The sequence below is a fragment of the Chelonia mydas genome, chromosome 7 (genome assembly GCF_015237465.2).
Source record: "Chelonia mydas isolate rCheMyd1 chromosome 7, rCheMyd1.pri.v2, whole genome shotgun sequence".
NCBI classification, from domain to species: domain Eukaryota; kingdom Metazoa; phylum Chordata; order Testudines; family Cheloniidae; genus Chelonia; species Chelonia mydas.
In genome coordinates this window covers 119,522,595-119,542,926 of record NC_057853.1, presented here as the reverse complement: position 1 = coordinate 119,542,926, position 20,332 = coordinate 119,522,595, and the positions used below count along the sequence as shown (strand labels likewise).

The 20,332-nt window shown below is 53.9% G+C and overlaps 1 protein-coding gene across 2 annotated transcripts in view; it reads left to right on the top strand.

Annotated features, from left to right (window-relative positions):
* The window catches only part of TRIM8 (tripartite motif containing 8), a 51,838-nt gene extending 32,078 nt beyond the window's left edge, over positions 1 to 19,760 (top strand). The window contains exons 2-6 of one of the 2 annotated variants that reach the window (XM_037904039.2): positions 11,530 to 11,628; positions 13,345 to 13,578; positions 14,995 to 15,026; positions 16,184 to 16,299; positions 18,295 to 19,760. In XM_037904039.2, coding sequence (XP_037759967.1) covers positions 11,530 to 11,628; positions 13,345 to 13,578; positions 14,995 to 15,026; positions 16,184 to 16,299; positions 18,295 to 18,902 — 1,089 coding nt within the window. In that variant the 3' untranslated portion in view covers positions 18,903 to 19,760. The remainder of the gene's footprint in view (positions 1 to 11,529; positions 11,629 to 13,344; positions 13,579 to 14,994; positions 15,027 to 16,183; positions 16,300 to 18,294) is intronic. The other variant, XM_037904040.2, reaches the window with a different exon arrangement.
* Positions 19,761 to 20,332: the final 572 nt, after the last annotated feature.

Here is a 20,332-nt window from a genome sequence, read left to right as displayed (position 1 = left end):
CTGGATTTGTTACAAGGCTGACCGGGAAACAGGGAGGTGCCTTTGTCAAATCATTAAACTTGCAAGCACCAAAAGTCGAAATGCAAGTGAATAGACTGCAAGGCCAGAAGGTAACCACTGTGATTGTGGAGTCTGAATTCCTGCGTATCACAGGCCACAGGGCTTCCATAAAATTACACCTGACTTCCTTATAAAAGGCTGGACCTGACGGGAAGAACAGATCGGTGCAAGCAATGTGGTTTTGATGCATCCGTAATGGTTTGCAAAACAAGATGGGCCTCTTTGAAATCCAACTGCAAGAGTGATCTTGAGGTGTAGCTGAGCGGGGGTGGGTCAGTTCTCAAGACCCATTTTTGCATTGTCTCCTTCGTAGGGGGACATTCAGCCCTTGCGGGTGTTGCGGGCCCCCCTCTCCCGGTAGCGTTGGTGGAACTTGGCCTGAGATCTGGATCCACCCGAAAGTAGCGTGAGACTGGCCAGACCTGAAAATAGATGATCTATGTGTTTAGCTAGCTGGGGAGGAGGAGAGGCGTTCAGCTCGCCCAAGACCTCCTCTGTTGACTGCTGGTTACTGTAAATTTGTGTAAGATGAAACCCAGAAAACATTTCCTTCCTGTCTATGTAAATGGATCGGCCTACAGTCAGTCTCCTGGGGGTTGGAGAGATAATTAAAGGGCCAGCGCCTCTCTGTTTGCATCAGTCGTAGGCACTCATCCGGAACTTAGCGTGTTTCACCCCTTCTGAAACAACCCCAGCCTCTGAAGGGGACAGGTGGGGTCCCAAGGTTTGCCCAAGGAGTTAGCTGCTTCCTGGCTCTGAGGCTGTGAAGTTCTGCACGCTGATTTCTCTGTGTTAAAGGCAACACAATGCTCCTTCTCTCCATTAGGCTGTTTGTACAGAGACATCACCTCGGGCTGCGAGCGCATCGCATCTGATGAACTAAGTGGGGCTGGGCTTGCATAGGATTTGAATGAGAGGCATGAAGGGGTTTTGGGGTCACTGATCCCCCGCAGTACTGGAGCAATGCCTCAGCACAGGACTAAGGGCTTCTCTGCTGCAGGAGGTCCTGTCTTCTGTATCGGGGACCCTAAACACTCTTTGTCATTTAAAGTTTCTGCAGTAGGTGGGGTGTTTACCCCAGTGTCCTGGCCAAATTCCAACCCTGGTGTTTACTTCCGGCCCCCCTAAAATTCCTTCTATGGTTTCAAATGGGTATAGTGTTCGTCACGTCCTGTCTTAAATTGTGCTCGTGCTGCAGCATGCTGTTAAACAGCCATTGTGCTCCACCCCAGAGATGGCTGCATTTTAGTGGTGGCTGAGTGATCTCCATATAAAGTCTATTGCTTGTTTACAGGCTGGGGCACTGTAGCCCTCCACTGGATGGGAAGGGGTCACCATAGTTATGAATGCATTTCTCTTAGGAAATTCACTTTTTTTGTGGTGCGGGCTGAAAAGCAGCAACCACAGAGGGAGGAGTCTGGTGTTGGATGCAGCCTGAGCGGGGCGTGTGTGTGTGCTGTGTGTGTGCCTGCTGTGTGTCTCTAGTTCATTGTGTTCTAAAATTCAGTGCTGGTGACTTAACCCCACTGCTATGCTGGGACACTGGGGCAGCCAGTATCAGCTTTCCCACAGGGCCGCTGTGCCGGATTCAGGTCTCAGCGTGGGGCCCAGATACTGTTTTACCTCTGGCCGATTTAAGGTATCTGGAGCCGTTGCTCTGATTGTGACCTCTTTGCTCTTGCTGCATCTTCCTCCTTCTGCCCCCCCGCCCCCACCTCCCTCTGGCCCTGTGTTGTTCCCGCAGCTCTGTCTTTCCGGTTGTTGCAAACAATGACCTTATTCACTCGGGCGCTCAGCACTGTAATTTGGCTGCAAGGGGAGCGCCAGAGCAAGAAGAGAGCGGGATCAAAGCCCTACAACACTTGCCCTCTATAGAGTGAGACAACTGGACTAGCTAGCCCGTGGTGTTTAAAGGGGCAGTGTCAGGTGGCATAGAGTTTTATTTATTTATTTATTTTAAAGGTTTCGGGTATTTAAAACAAATACTGTAATAAACTCTGATCAGAATATAAATTTTATTCGTGGTTCAGTGAAAGCGTGTTATTTATTGTTTGCCTTATGTCGCCTCTAGAGACCCCATTCTGCGATTGAGGCCTCCATGGTGCTAGGCACTGTACACATCTAACAAAAGAATGGTCCTCGTAAGTTACAAGAGGAGAGACAAATAACCAACAGACAGGGTGAGGCACAAGAGGACAGCAAAATGATTCTGATCAGTGTGGCAAGCAGCGGCCACAGCACGCGAACTGTGCTAGCCAAAGCTTTCTCGTGGGGGGGGGGGGGGGGGGATTTCAAATTACCTTGTGGCACTTGCAGCCCAGACTTCTGCCACAGCATGAGAACTAGCGAGCAAAACTCACTAGAGCCAAAAAGAAACGGGGGCTCCTCTGATTGTGCACTGCCCCAAGCTCAGTGAAGGAGCAAAAATGTCAACGAAGGGGAGACCCAGTGTGAAGCGAAATGTAGAGGTTTAAAATGCTGCTTTAGTGATCATTGGGGTTTGTTAGTAAGGACTTAACCAAGCCTTCCTTGGAAATGGACAGGACCCCCTTCTCACTGATGGTCACCGGTTCGCGTCTGATGCGATGCAGAGATCCCAGCAAGAGGTGCTATGGAAGAACCTCAGCTAGACAAAGCTTTTTGGTTCTTGTCACCAGATGACCTGCTGGGGGAGGGTGCTTCACTGGGGTGGATCGTGTGGCAGATTAACTTGCAAGTTTAATTTAGTCTGGGTAGCTGCAAAAGCACGAAAGGGCTCCCTGATAGGAGGCTGATCCCCTTTGTTTTAAAGGGGAAGGGCGTGCTCGGGAATTCTCACTTCTGTGATCTGGAGAGCAGGAAAAAGCAGCTTTCCAAGGACGGCCTGGGGTGTGACCCACTCCAGTAGAACTCCATAGGAGCTTGGCCATTGACTTCCGTGAGAGCGGGATTTGAGCACGTAGTTTTCAGCTTCTGCCGTGGGTACAGCTCAGACATCGAACGATCCCAGGCTGGGCTGTCACCTTGGGTGAGCGATGGCAGCTTCCAGGCAGGGCTGGGGGGTGCTGCTGGGGGTATCGATTGTTATCTGCAAGTGCTGACCAGGGAGCAGCACTTGAAAGTAGGACAGTCGCAGGATTGCTCTTGAATGGATTTGGCAGAAACCCAGCGTACGAGCTGCTTGCTGCAGAGAGGAGAGTGTAGTGGTTAGGGTATTCACCTAGAACATGGAAGACCCTGGTTCATTTACTATGGATGAGTCATTTGAGTGTCTCTGGCCCTCAGTTCCCATCTATCAAATGCAGATAACAGCCCTGCCTTGCTCTCTTTACCTAGTACATCTTGTTTGTTTTTTTTCCTTCTCTCTGGAAGCTTAAAATATATATATAATTTCTATGAAGTTTTAGTCCCTAGTACCAAAATCACCTCCCCCCAGGTCTCTGTGCATGTATTGTGCCCAGCACCATGGGGCCCTGATCCATGATTAGATGCTAATACAAGCACTGTAATACAATTTAATACAATTACAATACAATGTAATACAAGCAGTAATTGTGTATCTGTGGGGGGGGGGTGTGTGTGCATAATGACGGCTGGAATTTTTATAGGCAAATCCTATTGCTGTTCAGTGAGATTTGCACATCTAACTCCCCTCGGCACCTTTGGAAGATTCCAGCTCCCGTGTACCCACTGCGCTCTAGACGTGTATAGATGAGAGAGAGAGACAGCCTAGCCGAAATTTTCAAAACAGATTAGTGCTTTAAGGTCCCTCTGTTTTTGGGGTGCCCAATTTGAGACATCACAGGGTACATCTATGCTGCAAAAAACCCGTGAAAGCGAGTCTCAGCCTGGTCACTGACTGGGGCTTGGGAGGCTCATGCCGTGGCACTAAAGTAGCCGTGTAGACGTTTGGGCTCAGGCTGGAGCCCGGGCTCTGAAACCTGGCAAGGGGTGGGTGGGTCTCGAGGACCAGGCCCCAGCCTGAGCGGGAATCTCAACAGGGCTACGTTTAGCCCTGTGATGCGAGCTCCCGTCCGTTGGCCCAGGTGCTGAGCCTCACTACTGTGGGGTGTGTTTTGTCACAGTGTAGACGTGCCCTGAAAGGGGCCTGGTTTTCAGGAAATGCCGAGCCTCCTCCACGCTTGTGCCCTGCAATTAGAGTTAGCCGTTTTCTCAGCGAGTGCAGCCTCTCCTTCCTGCTCACCGATTCCCCGCTCCCAGGCCTGGATTCTTACCCGCGTATCTGCTGGTCTGAACGACCCGGCGGTCGGTTTCTGTCAGTGGAGCTCCACCTGGGAGCTGCTGGTGGTGACTTAGCGCTTAGGATCCTTGTGCTGCCAGATCGATTATCAGCTTGAATGTGCGTTTGCGATTCTCTCTCTTCCCGCGAACAAAATTTCACTCCTGTTCATGATCGCAGGGGACCTCAACACCACTAACCCGAGTAGACATTCCCAGGTGTTCACCCAGCCCGGACCAACGTAGATCCTCTGATAATTAACCTGGATTTTCTTTCCTCCGGTTACCTTTAATAACAGCTTGGTGTTTGTGGCCTTCCTCTACTTGCAGAGTACGATCCCATCCTTCCCTTGTCAGGGCGGGATCAAAGCTCGCTATATAGCTACCTTGGGGGCGGGGGAATGAGCCGTTACGCTCTCGGAACGGGCAGGTGGGGAGTGCTGTGCTGCTGGGGGTTGTAGTACGTCCACTCAGCCCAGGCTCCGATTAATTTGGGATCCCCACTGGCAGGCTACTCTGAGGACGTAAAAGAGTATTTCCCTCCATTCAGAAATCCATTGTGCTCTGATGCTGGAACCGCTTCCGCTTTCCGCCTGTGAGCCAATGCATTGCCGGCTGCTAAGGAACCAGTTACTGCTGTGGTAACTATGCACGGAGCGAACAATAGATTCAGCACAGTGGGGGCCAGCCCTGCAAGGTGGTGAGCACCCTTCTTCCTAGGTGCTCAGCGCCCAGCTCCTCCGGCACCGTGCAGGACTCAACCCTTGCCACGTTGGACTATAAAAGAGACTGTGTTAAGTGTTGGGGCAGCATCTCCTTGCTTGTGGGGATTTCTGTGGCTAGTAATGTTATTTATTAATAAGACACTGTCAACATTTGCATATAAAATAAGAATCCTTTCCTGTGTTACTGACAGCACCGTGAATTACTAAGCCTCAAAGAGCCTAAACAAACAGATCTACTTTTCACCATTGATGCGGTTGATTCTCTTTTTGCCTTTCACTTGGCTGGAGCGGTGAAACTGGACCAGTCAGTTTCTCTCAGTGTTTCTGGTCAGTTTCACTTTTGGTTTTCATAGGCTACTAGGTTCATGTCCCTGTGCTTAAGTTCACAACAGCACAGGGGAAGGCTTAAATTTAAAACACAACAAAACAAAATACCCACCTCTTTACGCTGAAATAAAAAGGAAATTATTAATCTTCATTTTATCTTTTGTACATTTTGTTCCTCAAAATTCACGTTGTGGAGCAGTGTAAACTGGGGGGGGGTTTATTGCTTTTTACGGGTGAGGGGTGTTCTTTTTGTTTTTGTTTTTTAAATGGAATAAATTGATCAGCTGCCATCCCAGCAAATGGCTGCACTGTCCCATTTCTCAGAGAAAGGGCGTAAGGTTTCTTAGACTCTGGGAAATGCAAACAGATAGCCAGACATCAGACAGATGCAAAGGGACTCAGGTTATCCCAACAGGAAAGTCCTGCATGAACTGAGACTTTGCTGCAAATCTTGGGGGGGGGGATCACCCATTAAGTGGTGAACCCTGCTGAGCTGGGAGGAGGGGGTAGTTCCCGAATTCAGAAATACCTGTTTGGCAGGAAGTCAGGGGGAGAGGGAAGGGATATATTTTCCTTTTCAAAATACCTAAAGAACTCAGTCCATATTACAGAGAGAGGAAATTGCTCTCATCAATACAGCAAGGGGTGGTTTCTGCCTATATTTTTTATTATTGGAACTTGTTGCTGTGGGTGCAACTGTATCGTGAGCTGTATCAAACCGTCATAAATGTCAGGTTCTTTTATTGGTCTTCTGAGTCTTTAGATTGTATTCATGGCACATTTTCCAACTTTTCTCTGCACCAATGAGGCCTGGGAACTTCAAGCAAGCAAGCAGTGATTCTCATGTAATCACAGGATTCCAAGAGCTGGGGCTTTAGATGAAACACCACGTATTGTGGGGCTTGGAATGGAATCACGAGAGTTGGCAGCATTGCGCGGAAGGGTTGAAAGGCTGTATAGATAGATAGGGGTTAAATAGTTAAAAGAGCTGCCACATGGACAGGACAGGCCCTAAGTGCTTAGGGTGTTGATCTTGCCTCTCCAGAGGCTTGGGCCGAGGATCGAACCCAGATCTTTTGCATTGCTGTGCAGCGCTAACAGCTGTGAGCCGGTAGACCTGCTTCGGGCCCCATTCTCACGTTGGGATGTAGAGTCCCACTGAGGTCAGTGGGAACTTTTCCCGCTGGCTCCGGGGGGCCTGCTGCAGGATGTGTGTGTGGGGGCTTCTGGTGGAGCTGGAGTGTGGGAGAAGAGCCAGGGCTCAGGAGTGATGAATGCGAAGGGGATTCTGCATCGAGGCGGCTGAGCGGGGCCAGCCCCTGTAGCTTCATGGGTCAGTAGCCTGCAGCATGAAAAACCCAACCTGTACTGCACAAGGTCTGGGTGGGCCTTCCTGGAATGGATTGCTGACGGCGCTGCACTCTGGTTTAACTACTCCTTGCTAGGAACGTAGATGTATGGCAAAGCTCCCATTGAGTTCCATGGAACCAGGATTTCACCCACTACATTCCTATTTTAAAAAAAAAAATCCTATTATCCTCGCACAGTCGATGACCACGGCGCGTTGATCAGTCACCACGGAGCTCTACAGGGTTCTGGACTCTCAGGAGTCGTCCGTGTTCGGGGCTCTGGTTGCGGAGAGATGTCCCCCTCAGCAACATCCTCCTCCTGCTCTGTGGCTGGAGGCCGGGAGTCACGTCTGCGTTCTGTGCAGCACGTCTTGTTACAGAATGCCCGTTACTTGGGCCACTGTAGGAGAATTGAATGGGGCCATCCACTTCCTTCCTTGCTCCGCCAGGCTGTCGTGGTGGCCTCACGAAAGGCTCTGACCAGGCTGCTGCGCCATTGTCCGGCCCTGGGAATGGCCCGGGTTCGCGGTGTGCAGCTTGAGGCCGGGGATCGGGACGGGCGTGCAAGCCGGAGCTGTGCCGGAGGTTGTCCTGGGGGTTCCTTAGGGTCCCAGAGGAGCTTGCGTCACCTCTGTTTCCATGGCTGCCTTTCTGCTGCAGAGGCTGTAATGGCTTTTTGTAGAGGTTTCGTGAAGCGCTCGGCTTTCTGGGAGGCCCCTGAGAAGGGATTTTTCCCCTGAGGGGTAGCTGGGGACATGGCAAAGTTTGTCAACTCCTGGCCTGGACAGTGGTGATTCGTGGTTAGATCTGACTTCCCAAGGGTATCCCAAAGGCAAAGAAATCGTTGTCAAGCAGTGAGGTAACCTCGTGAGCAGATGCCGGGGGGGAGGCGGGGGGCGCTCTCGGGCTGGTTCCCTGCATGTTGATTGAGGAGAACCAGGAGCCAGTCACCCGGGAAGAAGTGACCCACGAAAATCAGCAGGGTCCTTTGGACAGATCTTGCATTTGATGAAGGTAGTTGGCTTATGTCTGCAGCAAACATTGCTTGGCATGGGACTGGGGAAATTAGCTGGTCAATGCCCGTCGTCCGCTGTGTGTGAGATATGCCGATACCCCATCCGCTGGGCTTCACAGCCCCCCTCATCACTTCCCTCTACTGGGTGGGACCCAGCTTCACCACTGACACATGTGACCGGAGGCAGGTCACATCCCCTCCCTGTACCTCTGCTTCCCTTCCCACGTGGCCTTGTCTGTTGAGATGGTGAGTTCTTCGGGGCCGGGGGGCTCTCTGCATTTGTACAGCGCCTAACGCAGCAGGGCCCTGATCTCCCTGGTGGCTAGTCAATGCTACTGCAATATAAATATTAATAATGCTGTAAGTGTGTACACACCCACAACCCCCAACACCAGTTTCTTACAACCACCTAAAGACACACACACCAGGGGCACCAGAACGGGGGGGACCAAGGAGCCATGGCCTCCCCACTTTTTAAAATTGGAAGGGCATAGCCATAAGAGCAAGCGCTGGGGGAGGGGGTGGGGAGGAAAAAGCGAGGGGGTCTTGGGGGAAAGAGGTGGGGGCAGGGCCTCGCGGGAAGGGGTGGCTGGGGAAGAAGGGGCGGGGTGGGGCCTTGAGGGGAATGAGGAGCGGGGGCTCAGGGAGAAGGGGTGGTGAAGTGGGGGCAGGGACACCTGTGGCCCCACACACACACTTTTTTAGGGTGCTTCTGCTGTTCCACACACACACACCCCCTTCCTGTTCATTGCACATCTAGTCAGGCTCACTAGTGCTGCAAGTCAGTTTCCCCCTCAGGTCCTCATGCCCCACCCCACCCAGGAGAGCAGAGTGGGGGCTGCATACGGACCCGCTGGGAGCTGCTGGTTTGATCCAGAGCCTAGATTCAGGGCCAGTTTGACCCGTCAGTGTCTCATTAAGGGACCGAGGCTGGAGGCGAAGAAACCCAAGAAGGGGCCCACTCCTCTTCTAGTGCTTGACTTATCCAAGTGTTAACGAGGCTGCAGGTGCCCCAGACCTTCAGAAAAACACCGAATCGAGGAGGCTCCAAATTCTTGCTTACAAATTAAGTTGAAGGCTTCAGCCTCTCCCTGCAATGCAACTAATCGTGGCAGCTCCGTCTTCCGCCTCTCTCCCGCCCTCCCTCCCCCTGCTTAGACCAGGAATTAATTACTTGATTATAAATCCCCGAGTGCTGGTTTATATTAGCAATAATCCCCTCAAAATTGGTCTTAGCTGCCATTTCCCTCCGTGTCCCCGTTGCTGTGCCGTGTTTCTCTTCCAACCGGTCAGTTTCCCAGCTGCCCCTCCCTTCTTCCTCGGTCAGGTTAGGAGTGCAGTGGCTTTTCCTGAAGGGATTAATGCAGGAAGAATTAAGGGCAAATGTCTGAGAATTCTTCTGCGTGTGTGTTACGGGTTGGGCGCCCCTGACGTAGCGCCTGGAGTTGCCCGGCGCTGATCCTGTACCAGTGGCTCGTTGCTCGCCTTCTGGCCGGAATGCCGGGCCTCCGAGCCAAGCTGTTTAGCAGATGACTCATATGGTTGTAGCCATTTTTGGATTTCTGATTTATTCTGTCTTTTAGGGCGTGTGCGTGTGCGTCTCTTCCATCTGGCTGAGGCTGGAAAATACATGGTCCTCTTCCCAGAACAAGATTCCCCCTGTTAGAAAATAGAAGCTGCTTGCGGGGCAGCTTTTAAAATGTTCTTTCCTCTCTCATCCCTAAATTCTCAAGGACGGGCCTTCTCTCCAAGGGCACTGCCGTCGGGGAGGAACCTGCCGGAGCTTCCTCTCTCGCCGGAGTAGCTGAAACCCAACACGAAAATGTACCAGCCCAGCCACGGATTCCACCTTGACAGCGATCAGCCTGGAAGACGTATAGTGATATTTCACTCCCCCAGCCAAAAAAACCTCCGTAGGATTTCGCAAGCTTGGTTTAGCTGAATCTTTATTATCCAGAAAAAAACACGTGTATCAGAAATGAGGCCACCTTCTCCCGTCTTTTGGGATGAAGGTCCCTCATCTGAAACGCTGTTTATCTGCTCTACCTTCCTATCACCCATCTTGTTGTGTCTTTCACTCTTTACAGCACAGAAACAATGTGAAGGAACCACAGGGGCACAGTTAGGTCCCAAATAACCATGTTTACTAAATATACGTGAACATGCGAGGCCAAGGGGCAGACACCCGGCTGTTCTGACTGGTTTCTGGCAGTGTCTACAGCATAGAACACAGTGAGCGCCTCTAGAGGGCTCACAAACTATTAAAAGGGATACTGCCTTGTTCCAGTACACTGCACATTTCACTCTGATCAGCGAGGCTATACTATAAATATTTCCTTCTATCATCACCTCTAAAATAATCGGGGGATATAGGGATTTGGACTGGCGGTCGAGAGATCTAGCACTCGTTCCCAACTCTTCCACTGACTTGCTTTGTGACGTTGGACATCTCTCTTTGCCTCGGTTCCTTGTGTATCAAATGAGAGTAACCCTTCTTTTACATGGCACTTTGGGAGTCTCCCATGTAGGGAAAGGCCTCTAGAAGTGTAACTGAGTAGTAGTAAGATCAGCATATATGTAACACGCTGTACCGGGAGTCATGAGTGGGGATTGAACTTACAAACTTCTGTACCTATGCATCGGCTTCTACCTCTAGAGCTAAAGGAGTAACTCAGTCAGCTGCTGGTGGTAGTAGGCTCTTATCCTTAGCAGCCACTAGAGAGGGCTACAACATGCTCAGCCAGCCTGTAAAATTTATCGCCAGTATTACTATTCCCTGGATTCTTTACTTGGTTGCTTAGACAAAAACCCTGTCCCTGGATAATGGGGAAGTGGGGCTACAAGGGACAGAAGGAGGAGAACGAATGGGGAGCAGACGAGATGCACTTTTTTCTTCATTTATCTTGTATAGGCTGTTACTCTTGGTAGCCGCTTCCGATTGTGTCAACTCTTCTTCGCAGCCAGACCTGATGGTCCTATAGGAAGTGGCTGTGGGAAAGGGGTCTTGTATGGGAGACCCCGGGAATACAGCACAGCTCTGTTTCTCCGAAGGCCTGGAAGGGACAGTGGATAGATATCTTTGCGTATTCAGTGGAGGCGGCTGTGAGTGCAGTCAGCAGCGCCTCCCTCAGTTTATAGAGGGGTGCTGTTTCCTCCAGGCCAGCCAGAGCCCCAGATCTGCTCCTGGGGGGCTGCCAGAGCGTCTGTCCCGCCAAACCCAGGCAGTTCGGCTCGTTGGGTAATTGTGATGGTCATTATCCCTGTGACAGGGCTGTGCAGTGTCGCTTTTAGCGGGGAGCCGAAACGCAGGGTCTTAAACAGAAACGGGTCAGACCCCACAGTGGCCAGGCCCTCTGTGTGGAGAGGGAACGCTGACCTTTCAAACCCGACCCTCGGGACGGCTGTTCCAAGGTGGTTTCCAGGCACAAACAGGCTTTCAGTCTAGAGGAGTTTTCTTATTGGCTCACGAAAGCCACCAAGAAAGAACCAATATAAAGTCTCCAATGAGGGAGGAGGCGGGGACGTCTCTCTCGCTCTGCAAGACCCTCCCGTGGTCGTTGCTACCCCCAAAAAGCCAGCTAGGCAGAGACTGGCACTACAGAGAGGCCGCGAATCAGGGCCGGACGCTGCCTGCTAGCTGGGGAGGGTTGCTTAGGATGGGACCTTGTAGATCAGAATTTCATACCCCTGAACGGTTGACCCGGTAGCCAGCACGCCACCTCCGCTGTCCCGTTGATGTTGTGTACCGCTGATCCCGCTTGCGTCTGTCTTCCCTCACGTGCCCCTGCGGCTCGCCCCGGTGACTGACGGCCGCTTGCCGTCTGTTCTGTTGCAGAAGATGCTGATGAAGCAGCAGGACCGCCTGGAGGAGAGGGAGCAGGACATCGAGGAGCAGCTCTACAAGCTGGAGTCGGACAAGCGGCTGGTCGAGGTAGCTGGTGCTTTTCCCTCCCTCGTGGCCGCGCCCTTCGACCAAGGCAGGGCCTCGCACGGCAGCAGGGCACGAGCCAGTCCTCCCGCGCCAGGGGCTGCCCGGGCATCGCCCGCCGTCCTCAAGGCTGCTGCGGCTCCGCGGTGCCGGGCTTAGGGGGGACAGAGGTCCAGCCGGCGTGGAGTTAACTCTCTGCTCGGGGCCAGGGCAGTCAGCCCAGAGTTGCCATTGCTGTGAGGATCCAGAAGGGGCCCGATGCTGGTGGGAGGTCTCTCGGAGCTGCTGGCCGTCCGGATTCATTAGGATCTTGGAGGAGGGAAGGGGAGTCAGTGCCCAGAATAGACCCCCAAGTGAAGCTGGGGCAAAGCGAGGGTGTGGGGAAAAGGGGCTGTTGTGGGTCTACCCTCTCAGGGGAGGAGGGGCACCCTGCTCAGGTGCGGGGGGGCTGGGTTTGTCTCTCTCTGCCTCATTACTCAGGTGCTAGCTAAGCAGCCCTGGTTGGGGAAGTGGGGGAAAGTCTCTTGGTACAAGAGCTTTTCATTGCTGGTCTCTGCAGCCCCTCTGCCTGCCCCCAGCTCCCTCAGGATATAGGGGGTTCTCACTGCTCTCCCCCAGGGCCATGGAAGAGGAAGGAGTGTGGGGGGGTGTTGGGTGGGTGGGGGAGGGAACCATCTTAATACACTCCAAGCCAAGCGGGATGCCAACGTCTCCTCGGAGCAGGGCATGGGACCCAGAGCTGCGAGACCCTTATATAGGGACGTCAGAGGGGAGTGCTGAAATCCACAGGAAAGGGGAGACTCCGGAGATCGAGGTTAATATTTTGCGTAGGGGAAAATCTGTTGGGTCCGTCCCCCTCCTCTTTATGGCCCCACCGCAAGGCAGGTCACCCCCCGGGGGGCCCAGGCAGAGCAGGGGGTGCGTAGAGCCTTTCACCTCTACCTCACCGGCTCCGGTGAAACTGACAGGGGGGTCTCAAGCTGGTGAGCGCGGCGGGATCTGGCCCCTCCGTGGGCAGGCTCGGCTGAGGAACTAAGGGCTGAACGGGCCCTGGAGAAAGCTCCCCTCGCTGGTGGAGTTGGTTGCTCTGGGGTGGAGTTGAGCCCCCATAGATCCCAGGTGATCTGCTTGGATCTGGAGGGAATTCGCTATCCCAGCAGAGGCCTTGAGCCTCCACAGCCGCCCTGGGACCTCTGCGGTTCCCAGGCTACTCGGCTGCACTGCCAGCGATGGTCCAGCTGGCAGGTGGCCCCGGAACTGCTCCGCCACCCATCACGGGCCTTCGCAGGCATGGCAGAGGCCTTGCACGGAGGCCTGCTGCTGCAGGTTGCGTTGGCTTCTGGATGGAGGGGAAGGCTGTTCTCTGGGTTGTTAGAAGCTAGGCCTGGGTGGGTGACACTGATTAATCCATTGTGATCGCTCACCCTGCCAACCCCCCGAGCCAGGAATGGAACCCAGGCGTCCTGACCCACAGGGCCAAGTTGTTCCCTCCTGTAAATACCTCCACAGCCCTGAATATCTTGGTCCATGGGCTGAGGCAAAGCCGAAGGGCTGGCCCGCCAGGAGACAGGTTGGGGGAGGGGAGGGGCAGGCCGGGGACGTCGGCAAAGCACTAGCAGGCCCTGTCCCCGTTTCTCCCTCCACGAGGGTGGCGGGCGGGGCTCTGCAGCGAGCGGGGGTGGCGGGGTCTGACCTTGGGCGCTCTCCTTCCCCCCCCCCCAGGAGAAGGTGAGCCAGCTGAAGGACGAGGTGCGCCTGCAGTACGAGAAGATGCACCAGCTCCTGGACGAGGACCTGCGCAAGACCATGGAGATCCTGGAAAAGGCCCAGGCCAAGTTCTGCAATGAGAACGCGGCCCAGGTGCTGCACCTCAACGAGCGCATGCAGGAGGCCAAGAAGCTGCTGAGCTCTGTCCAGGTCATGTTCGACAAGACCGAGGACATCAACTTCATGAAGGTGCCAGGAGGGGCCCAGCTGGCCATGGGAAGGCAGAGGGGGAGCCCCTGGGATAACGGGGCTGGTGGCCAGATTCTAACAGTAGGGGAGGGATGGGGGACATCTTGGGGGCAGCAACTGCTTTGTCAGGGTCCCTGGGCTGACCACACACCCCCATTGTGACCCCAGAACAAAGAGACTCAGGTTTAGTGATGGGCTGGGAGCAGAGTAACCTCGTGATTCCCACACCCCTTCCCCGGGTCAGCTCTCCCCACGCCATCAGTACCCCCATCTCCCAGCCTGGAAGAGTAGGAGGAGCACCTTAGGGGAAGGGGCTGCTGAGCAGGGGACAAGGCAGGATCTGCTCCTCCTAAGAGTCTAAATTTGGCCCCAGTCTCCTGATGGCCGGAGTAGCTTTTCCAGCCCACATGCCTGTTTGGCTGTAAGCCGGGACGCTCCTCGGTCCTTGCTGTGGATTAGCTGGTTTCTCCTGGGGTAGGCAGGCAGCGGTTGGCCCTGTCCCTGTCATGGCCCGTGGGGATAATCAGTCAGCCCGGGGAGGGAGTGGACAAAAGATGGGCCAGGAACAAAACCCAAGTCGCACAGCAGAGCTAGGGATGGGGGTAGGCCCTGTGTGTCATCGCTAAACAGAAAAGGGGGACCCTCAGGATCTCCCTCCCTCCTGAGCCTGGGTGGGTTTTAGGGCCTTCCACTTAAACCCTGATTGAGCTGGTGCATGAACCGGCTCGACCCCTCTGCCTCACCTCACTCCCTGGATGGATTCCGACTGATTAAGGGGCCCTTCCTGGCCTTGAAGCTGGGGTGGGGGAGCGGCTGGGCCAGTGTCTCCCCTCCCCTCTCCTCACCCTCCTCTGGTGGTAATCTCCTGCTCACAGGCCCCAGACAGCTCTGCTCCTCCTTTAAGGCGGATGATCAACGCCTGAGCTCCTCACGAGCCTGCAGCCTGTGCTGGCTTCCCTCGTAAGGAGGCTTTAAAGGAAGCTGGGAAAATCTCTGGCCAAATCCAGCGGATGAGCAGGAATTTACACCCTGATAGAGGGGAGCGCTGGAGCCAGTGGGAAGGGCCAGGGCCCCAGATCCCTTCCCAGAGGTGAATCCGAAGGCTACTGTTTTGGGGAGTGGCGGTGAAGCTAGCTGGGGGTGGGCACGATGGGGCAGTGCTGCGTTAGTCGTTCATCCCTGGTGATCCTCCTCCTGAAGTGTAACACCAGTGCCAGGTGACTGTGTCCCGTCCCAGCTCCTGGCGGGTGACTTACCGCATCTCACGCCCCCTGCGGCAATTTGGCATGATCTCTGCTCAGGAGAAAGCCAGGCCTGGAGTGTGTGGGGGGGTGCAGGTCCTGGGAGAGGTGCATCGGGACACAGCTGAGACGATACACAGCAGTCACTGACCAGGGTTTCTCCTTTCCCTCGCAGAATACCAAGTCCGTGAAAATCTTAATGGACAGGTAAGAAGCCAGTCTCCTGGCAACTCATGTTCTCAAGCAAGGGTGGGATCGGAGGCTCTGTCGGCTGTGTTGCAGGGCTACAGAGCGTGGCTTAGACACAGGGCTAGGCGTCGCCCGACCTTGGTTCTAGCCCCATCTCTGCCACACACTCACTGAGTGACGTTGGGCAAGTCACTTTCCGGCCTTGTGCCTCAGTTTCCCCCATCTGCAAAATGGAGCTAAGAATTTACCCCACAGGGGTGTGGGAGGTTTGAGTCATTGTCATGTGTAGAGTGCTGTGAGATCTTCTAGAGCTACTAGAAGTAGAAAGCGTGGTGGTGGTGGTGGTGGTGGTGGTTGTGTGATCCGGAGCCGTTATCTGGGGCGGGAGGAAGGTGGGGAGAAAAGTCACACGCTCTCCCAGAAGAGCGAGCCTTCGTGAGAAGGGACTGAGTACCACCGCTGTTAGCTCAGTGGACCCATCCCTGGGCCTAGCTGCCAGCACTGCTAGGACTTGCGGTCACCACCCCTGCAGCGTGTGCCTGTTGGTCTCTCCAGCATGGTCCTCGCCTACTTGCTGGCCGCGGAGACGCACGCAGGGCACCCCGAGGAAGAACATGCCCTTCCGAGGCCCCGAACAGATGCATTTGCCTCCCGCTGAATGGGAGCTCCGAGGAGAGCCAAAGACTGATTTGGGACTGATTTAAAAGAGCTGGGAGTAGGGGGGCCGTGATCACAGGGCATAAGACCCCCAGAAGGGAGGGGGGCCATGTTGGATGGTACCCTGGGATCTAACTGGGGCTAACGGGCTGAACGGAAAGGAAACGCAGGCTGGATATCAGGAGCGGTTTCCTGCCTGTGTCCTGTCAGGCTATGGGGGCGTCTCCTAATAGAAATAGCGCTTGCGGGGGATGCGGGAGTTGCACCACGGGGGCCTTTTAAAACTAGGCTGGCCAAAGCCCCAGGAGAGGGACTGGCTGATGTAAAGGCCTTTCCGTCCCTGGCTGACGCGGAGCTAATTACAGATGAGGCTGCCCGGCAGATGTTCGGCAGCTGTCAGCCGCTGGGAAAGGCCTGGGGAGAGATGAGAGCCGGGCAGAGCGTGGGGGGTGAGGGGAGAGGAGGGGAAGCTTGACGCTTTTAATGAGTCCTTTTGCTCTCCTTGCTGGTTGGTAAAGGACTCAGAACTGCACGGGCGGCAGCCTGCCGCCTCCCAAGATCGGCCACCTCAACTCCAAGCTCTTCCTGAACGAGATCGCCAAGAAGGAGAAGCAGCTGAGGAAGCTGCTGGAAGGTGAGACGTCCCTCTGATCCATGGGCCTTGTCGTGCGGCGCCGAGATCCGGGGAGAGAGGCAGCCTCCCTACATGCCATTTCCATTGGTGATGGCGTCGTTTGTTGTGTATATACAGTGCCATGGCGGAATCTGGGGCTTCACCCGGCCCAAGGATCTTCCAGGCTAACGTAGAGTGAACCCAGCAAGGAGGACAATGAACAGGGTCTGGCGGGAAGGCATGTGGGAGGATGGAGGATCGGGCAGTGATGATGAAATGGTGTGCACAGCTGCTGGCTGTACCAGTTTCCCCGGGCGCTCCCTGACGGCCGAGCAGATTTAGACATCAAAAAAGGCAGCACAGCTCAGTGCCAGGTGCCCATTGTGCAACCGCTGTGCATTTCAGGTTTGCTTTCTGCAAACATTCGTGCCAGTAAAATGCAGTGTCTCTTGAAGGCTGCTCGGCAGCCAATACAAAAGGGGACTGGAGTGAATTCTTTTAAATAGATGCTGGTCTTTTTAATTACTATCCCAGCTCTCCCAAAGTAGTGACAGAAAACGGCTATGCAGGCAGGGGACTTTCCCACCCTGTTCCAATCACAGAACACATACAGAATCTGGGCCAAATTTGCCTCTGTCTATCTCTGGTTCCCATCACCATGGTATCTGGGCACCTTCCTGCCATTTGCCTTTAGCATTAACTTAAATAACAACAAAAGAAACCTCAACTGGCTGTCCTTAAAAGTTTGTCCCTGCAGGACCCCTTTATCCCTGCCCAGAGTTCCCGCTGTCTCTTTTCATACCCCTGGGTTGGAGCTGATAGGGGCCACCTGGTCTGGCTGCCAACGTGAGTCCGCAGACATAACTCTGCCTCTCTGTTAGCAAGAGGCCTGCAGGTCTGTGCAGGCTCCTTGAACTGGATGCCCTGTTACGAGGCAGAAATCTGAGTCCTATTCTTCTCCGGTAAATGGCTCTGGAATCAATGGTGTTACTCTGGATTTCTGCTATTGAGCCCCTTTAGTTAAAGAGGAGGCAGAAGTCCTCTCTAATGGATGTAGATGGGATTCTGTATTGAGGCTGCTGGACACAGACAAACCCCATGGCTCCCTCTAGTTCCCAGGGTAATTAACAGCCCGTGATGGCTAGTATCGCCTCCAGGCAGGGTCTTCTGAATTTGTGGCCTGGGGCTGCACTACTAATGCAGAGCGTCCCTAGCCAGCGGCTGCTCGGCAAGGAGGGTGAGGTCATGTTTGGCTGGTGTACAGAGCCCTGCATTTCCAAGAGACCCAGCCGGGGTTCACCTTGTACGCTGGCTGACATCAATGCAGCTCCTGGGCTGGGAACAGGCTTCGGGAGGGCTGGAACTGGACCATGGCCCTGTAATTGCAGCTTTGATTGCGGCTCTGAAACCAGCTTCCAGCCCCCCCTTCCCGCCTCCTTCCATGTGGGCAATCGCCTCGGTGCACGGGGCAAATTCCATCTCTTCAGATGGTTGCCGAGGGCGCGGGTTCCAGCTCCCTCGGGACGAGTGTGGTGATTTGGGGGGCCGGTTCCAGGGGCCCGCCCTCTCTGGAACATGGCAGCGACGCCTCGGGCAGGGCTGGAGCCTCCAGGGAGAAGGGAATGCTGGGAGAGCGGGGTGGAACTGACGCCGACCTTTAGCTGTCCCCAGTGGGGTGCTCCGCCCCGAGGCCCTGCCCCCGCTCCGCCCCTTTCCCCAAGCCCTCACCCACCCTCTGCCTCTTCCTGCCCCCGTCTCCACAGCTAGAGCCCCTCCCCGCCTCCTCCCACCCCCACTTGTCCTGTGCCTCCCGCCTGCCACTGAACAGCTGATTGGCGGTGGGCGGGAGGTGCTGTGGGGGAGGGGGAGGAGCTGCTCGGCGGGTGGCTCCAGCCACGGAGTTGGCGCCTATGGTCTTGTTGTTTCTCTGAGCCATTGTTCGTTTTCCCCTCTGGCTCCTGAATTCCAGCGGTGGTTTCTGATCTGGCCGTTTGTCTTTTCTCTCTCCCCGTCCAGGTCCATTCAGCACCCCGGTCCCATTCCTACAGAGCATCCCCATGTACCCGTGCAGCGTCAGCAACTCCGGAGCGGAGAAACGCAAGCACTCCGCAGCCTTCCCCGAAGGCAGCTTTCTCGAGCCATCGTCTGGGACTGTGGCAAGCCAGTATATGAGCCAGGGGGCTTCCGCTGGCGAGGGCCAGTCCGCACAACCCATGGTGCCTTGTAGCTCCACGCAGCACATTGTTGGACTGCCCAGTGGCCCGCAGCCAGTCCACTCTGGTTCGGTCTTCAACCCGTCTCACTATCCCAATAGCACGTCCTCTCAGCAGTCTGTGCTATCCCAGTACGGCGGGCGCAAGATCCTGGTCTGTTCAGTGGATAACTGTTACTGTTCCTCGGTGTCCAATCACAGCGGGCACCAGCCGTACCCCAGGTCGGGTCACTTCCCCTGGACAGTCTCTTCGCAGGAGTACTCCCATCCACTCCCCCCTGCTCCGGCTGTACCTCAGTCACTTCCCGGACTTGCCGTGAGGGAATGGATTGACGCATCCCAGCAGCACGGGCGCCAGGATTTCTATAGAGTCTACGGCCAACCTTCCACCAAACACTACGTCACCAGTTAACCATCAGACTCCCCACAGAGTGTTGTTAATTACACATTCGGAGATAAAAATCCAGTTTTCTTGCTTTTCTTTTTAAATCGCACCCAGTTTTCTTCCTTCCCACCTCTTCGGAATGTGGGAGACTCTTTTCTCTCATCTCGCTTTTTTCTTTTTTAATATTGGTTTTTAATTTAATTTTTCAAAATTCCTCCCCTCCCTGGAAAAAGATGAGGACGAAATGAATGAGGTTTTTCAATCAGACATCTGGTTTCGAATTTCACATGTACTTGCTACTTTCTGGTTTGGAAAACTTAGAGGGACGGTGGCTCCTTTTCTGTTTCAGTGTCTGTGGGTTCTTTTTGGTTTGGTTAATTTTTATTTTTTCCTTCCCTTTTAAAAAAAAAAAAAAAGAATTATATCATTGATTCAGTAAGAAACGATACTTGTAGATTTTTGGGTTTGTTTTTTTTAAAACAAGGCTTATCTTTTGTGTGTGTGTGTGCGTGTGTGTGTGGAAAGGCCACTTATCATGCATCCTGGCATTTTTTTTTTTCCCTTCTTTCGGAGATTTGTAAATACACAATGGCAGGAGATTTAATGCACAAACAAACAGACAAACAAAAAAAGGGAAAAGAAACTTTAAAAAAAAAAAGAAAAGAATAAATAAAAAAAAAATTCTGTTTTAGTTTCCGGGGGGGAAGCGTCGCCAAGTTGCACACGCCCCTTCCCGTGTATCGCTGATGCAACTTCCTGTAACAAGCACTTTGTATAAAAAAAAAAAAAAAGTGGACTTCCTGCTATAAGGCACAGGTATTTATTCTGTAACCAATTTTAGAACACAAAAAAAATATTCAAATAAATGTGATCACTTAGTGCAAATGCCTCGCTCTGCTGCCCCTTCTGCCTCCCCCGCGCCCCCCCCAGGGAACAGGGGCCCATTTCTGCTCCAAAAGAAGGCTGTGACCTCATTTTAGAAATAGGCTATTCTCCGGTTTGGTGGGTTTGTCTCTCTAATTCAGGTGTTGGAAACGATCTGATGAGCAGCGCCTGGGTTGGGGGAAGACCGCAAATGTTGGTCAAACGCATGCAGGCTTTGGGCTGCTCACGGGGAGGTAAATCTGGAGAAGCCCTTTTAAAATCAAGGGGCCCGATTCTGGTCTTGTGTCGGGCCCGATTCTGCAGCGCTCAGTGCCTTGGATTGTTGCGGTTGGCCTGCTTCTCCGTTGCCTTGCATGGTTTACCTGATTCTCCTCCTGTCTTACTCCAGTTTTTCCGTGGTGTAAATCCATTGACTGGAGCGGAGTCACTCCTCATTTGCGCTGGAGGGAGTGGCAATTCAGCCCCCTTGTGTCGGCCTTTTGCTCCTAATTCAGCAGAACGCTTGAACGCGTGCTTAAGTCCTGTTGATTTGACTTCATCTGGGTGCTGAATGGGTGGGTGCCTTCCCTTGT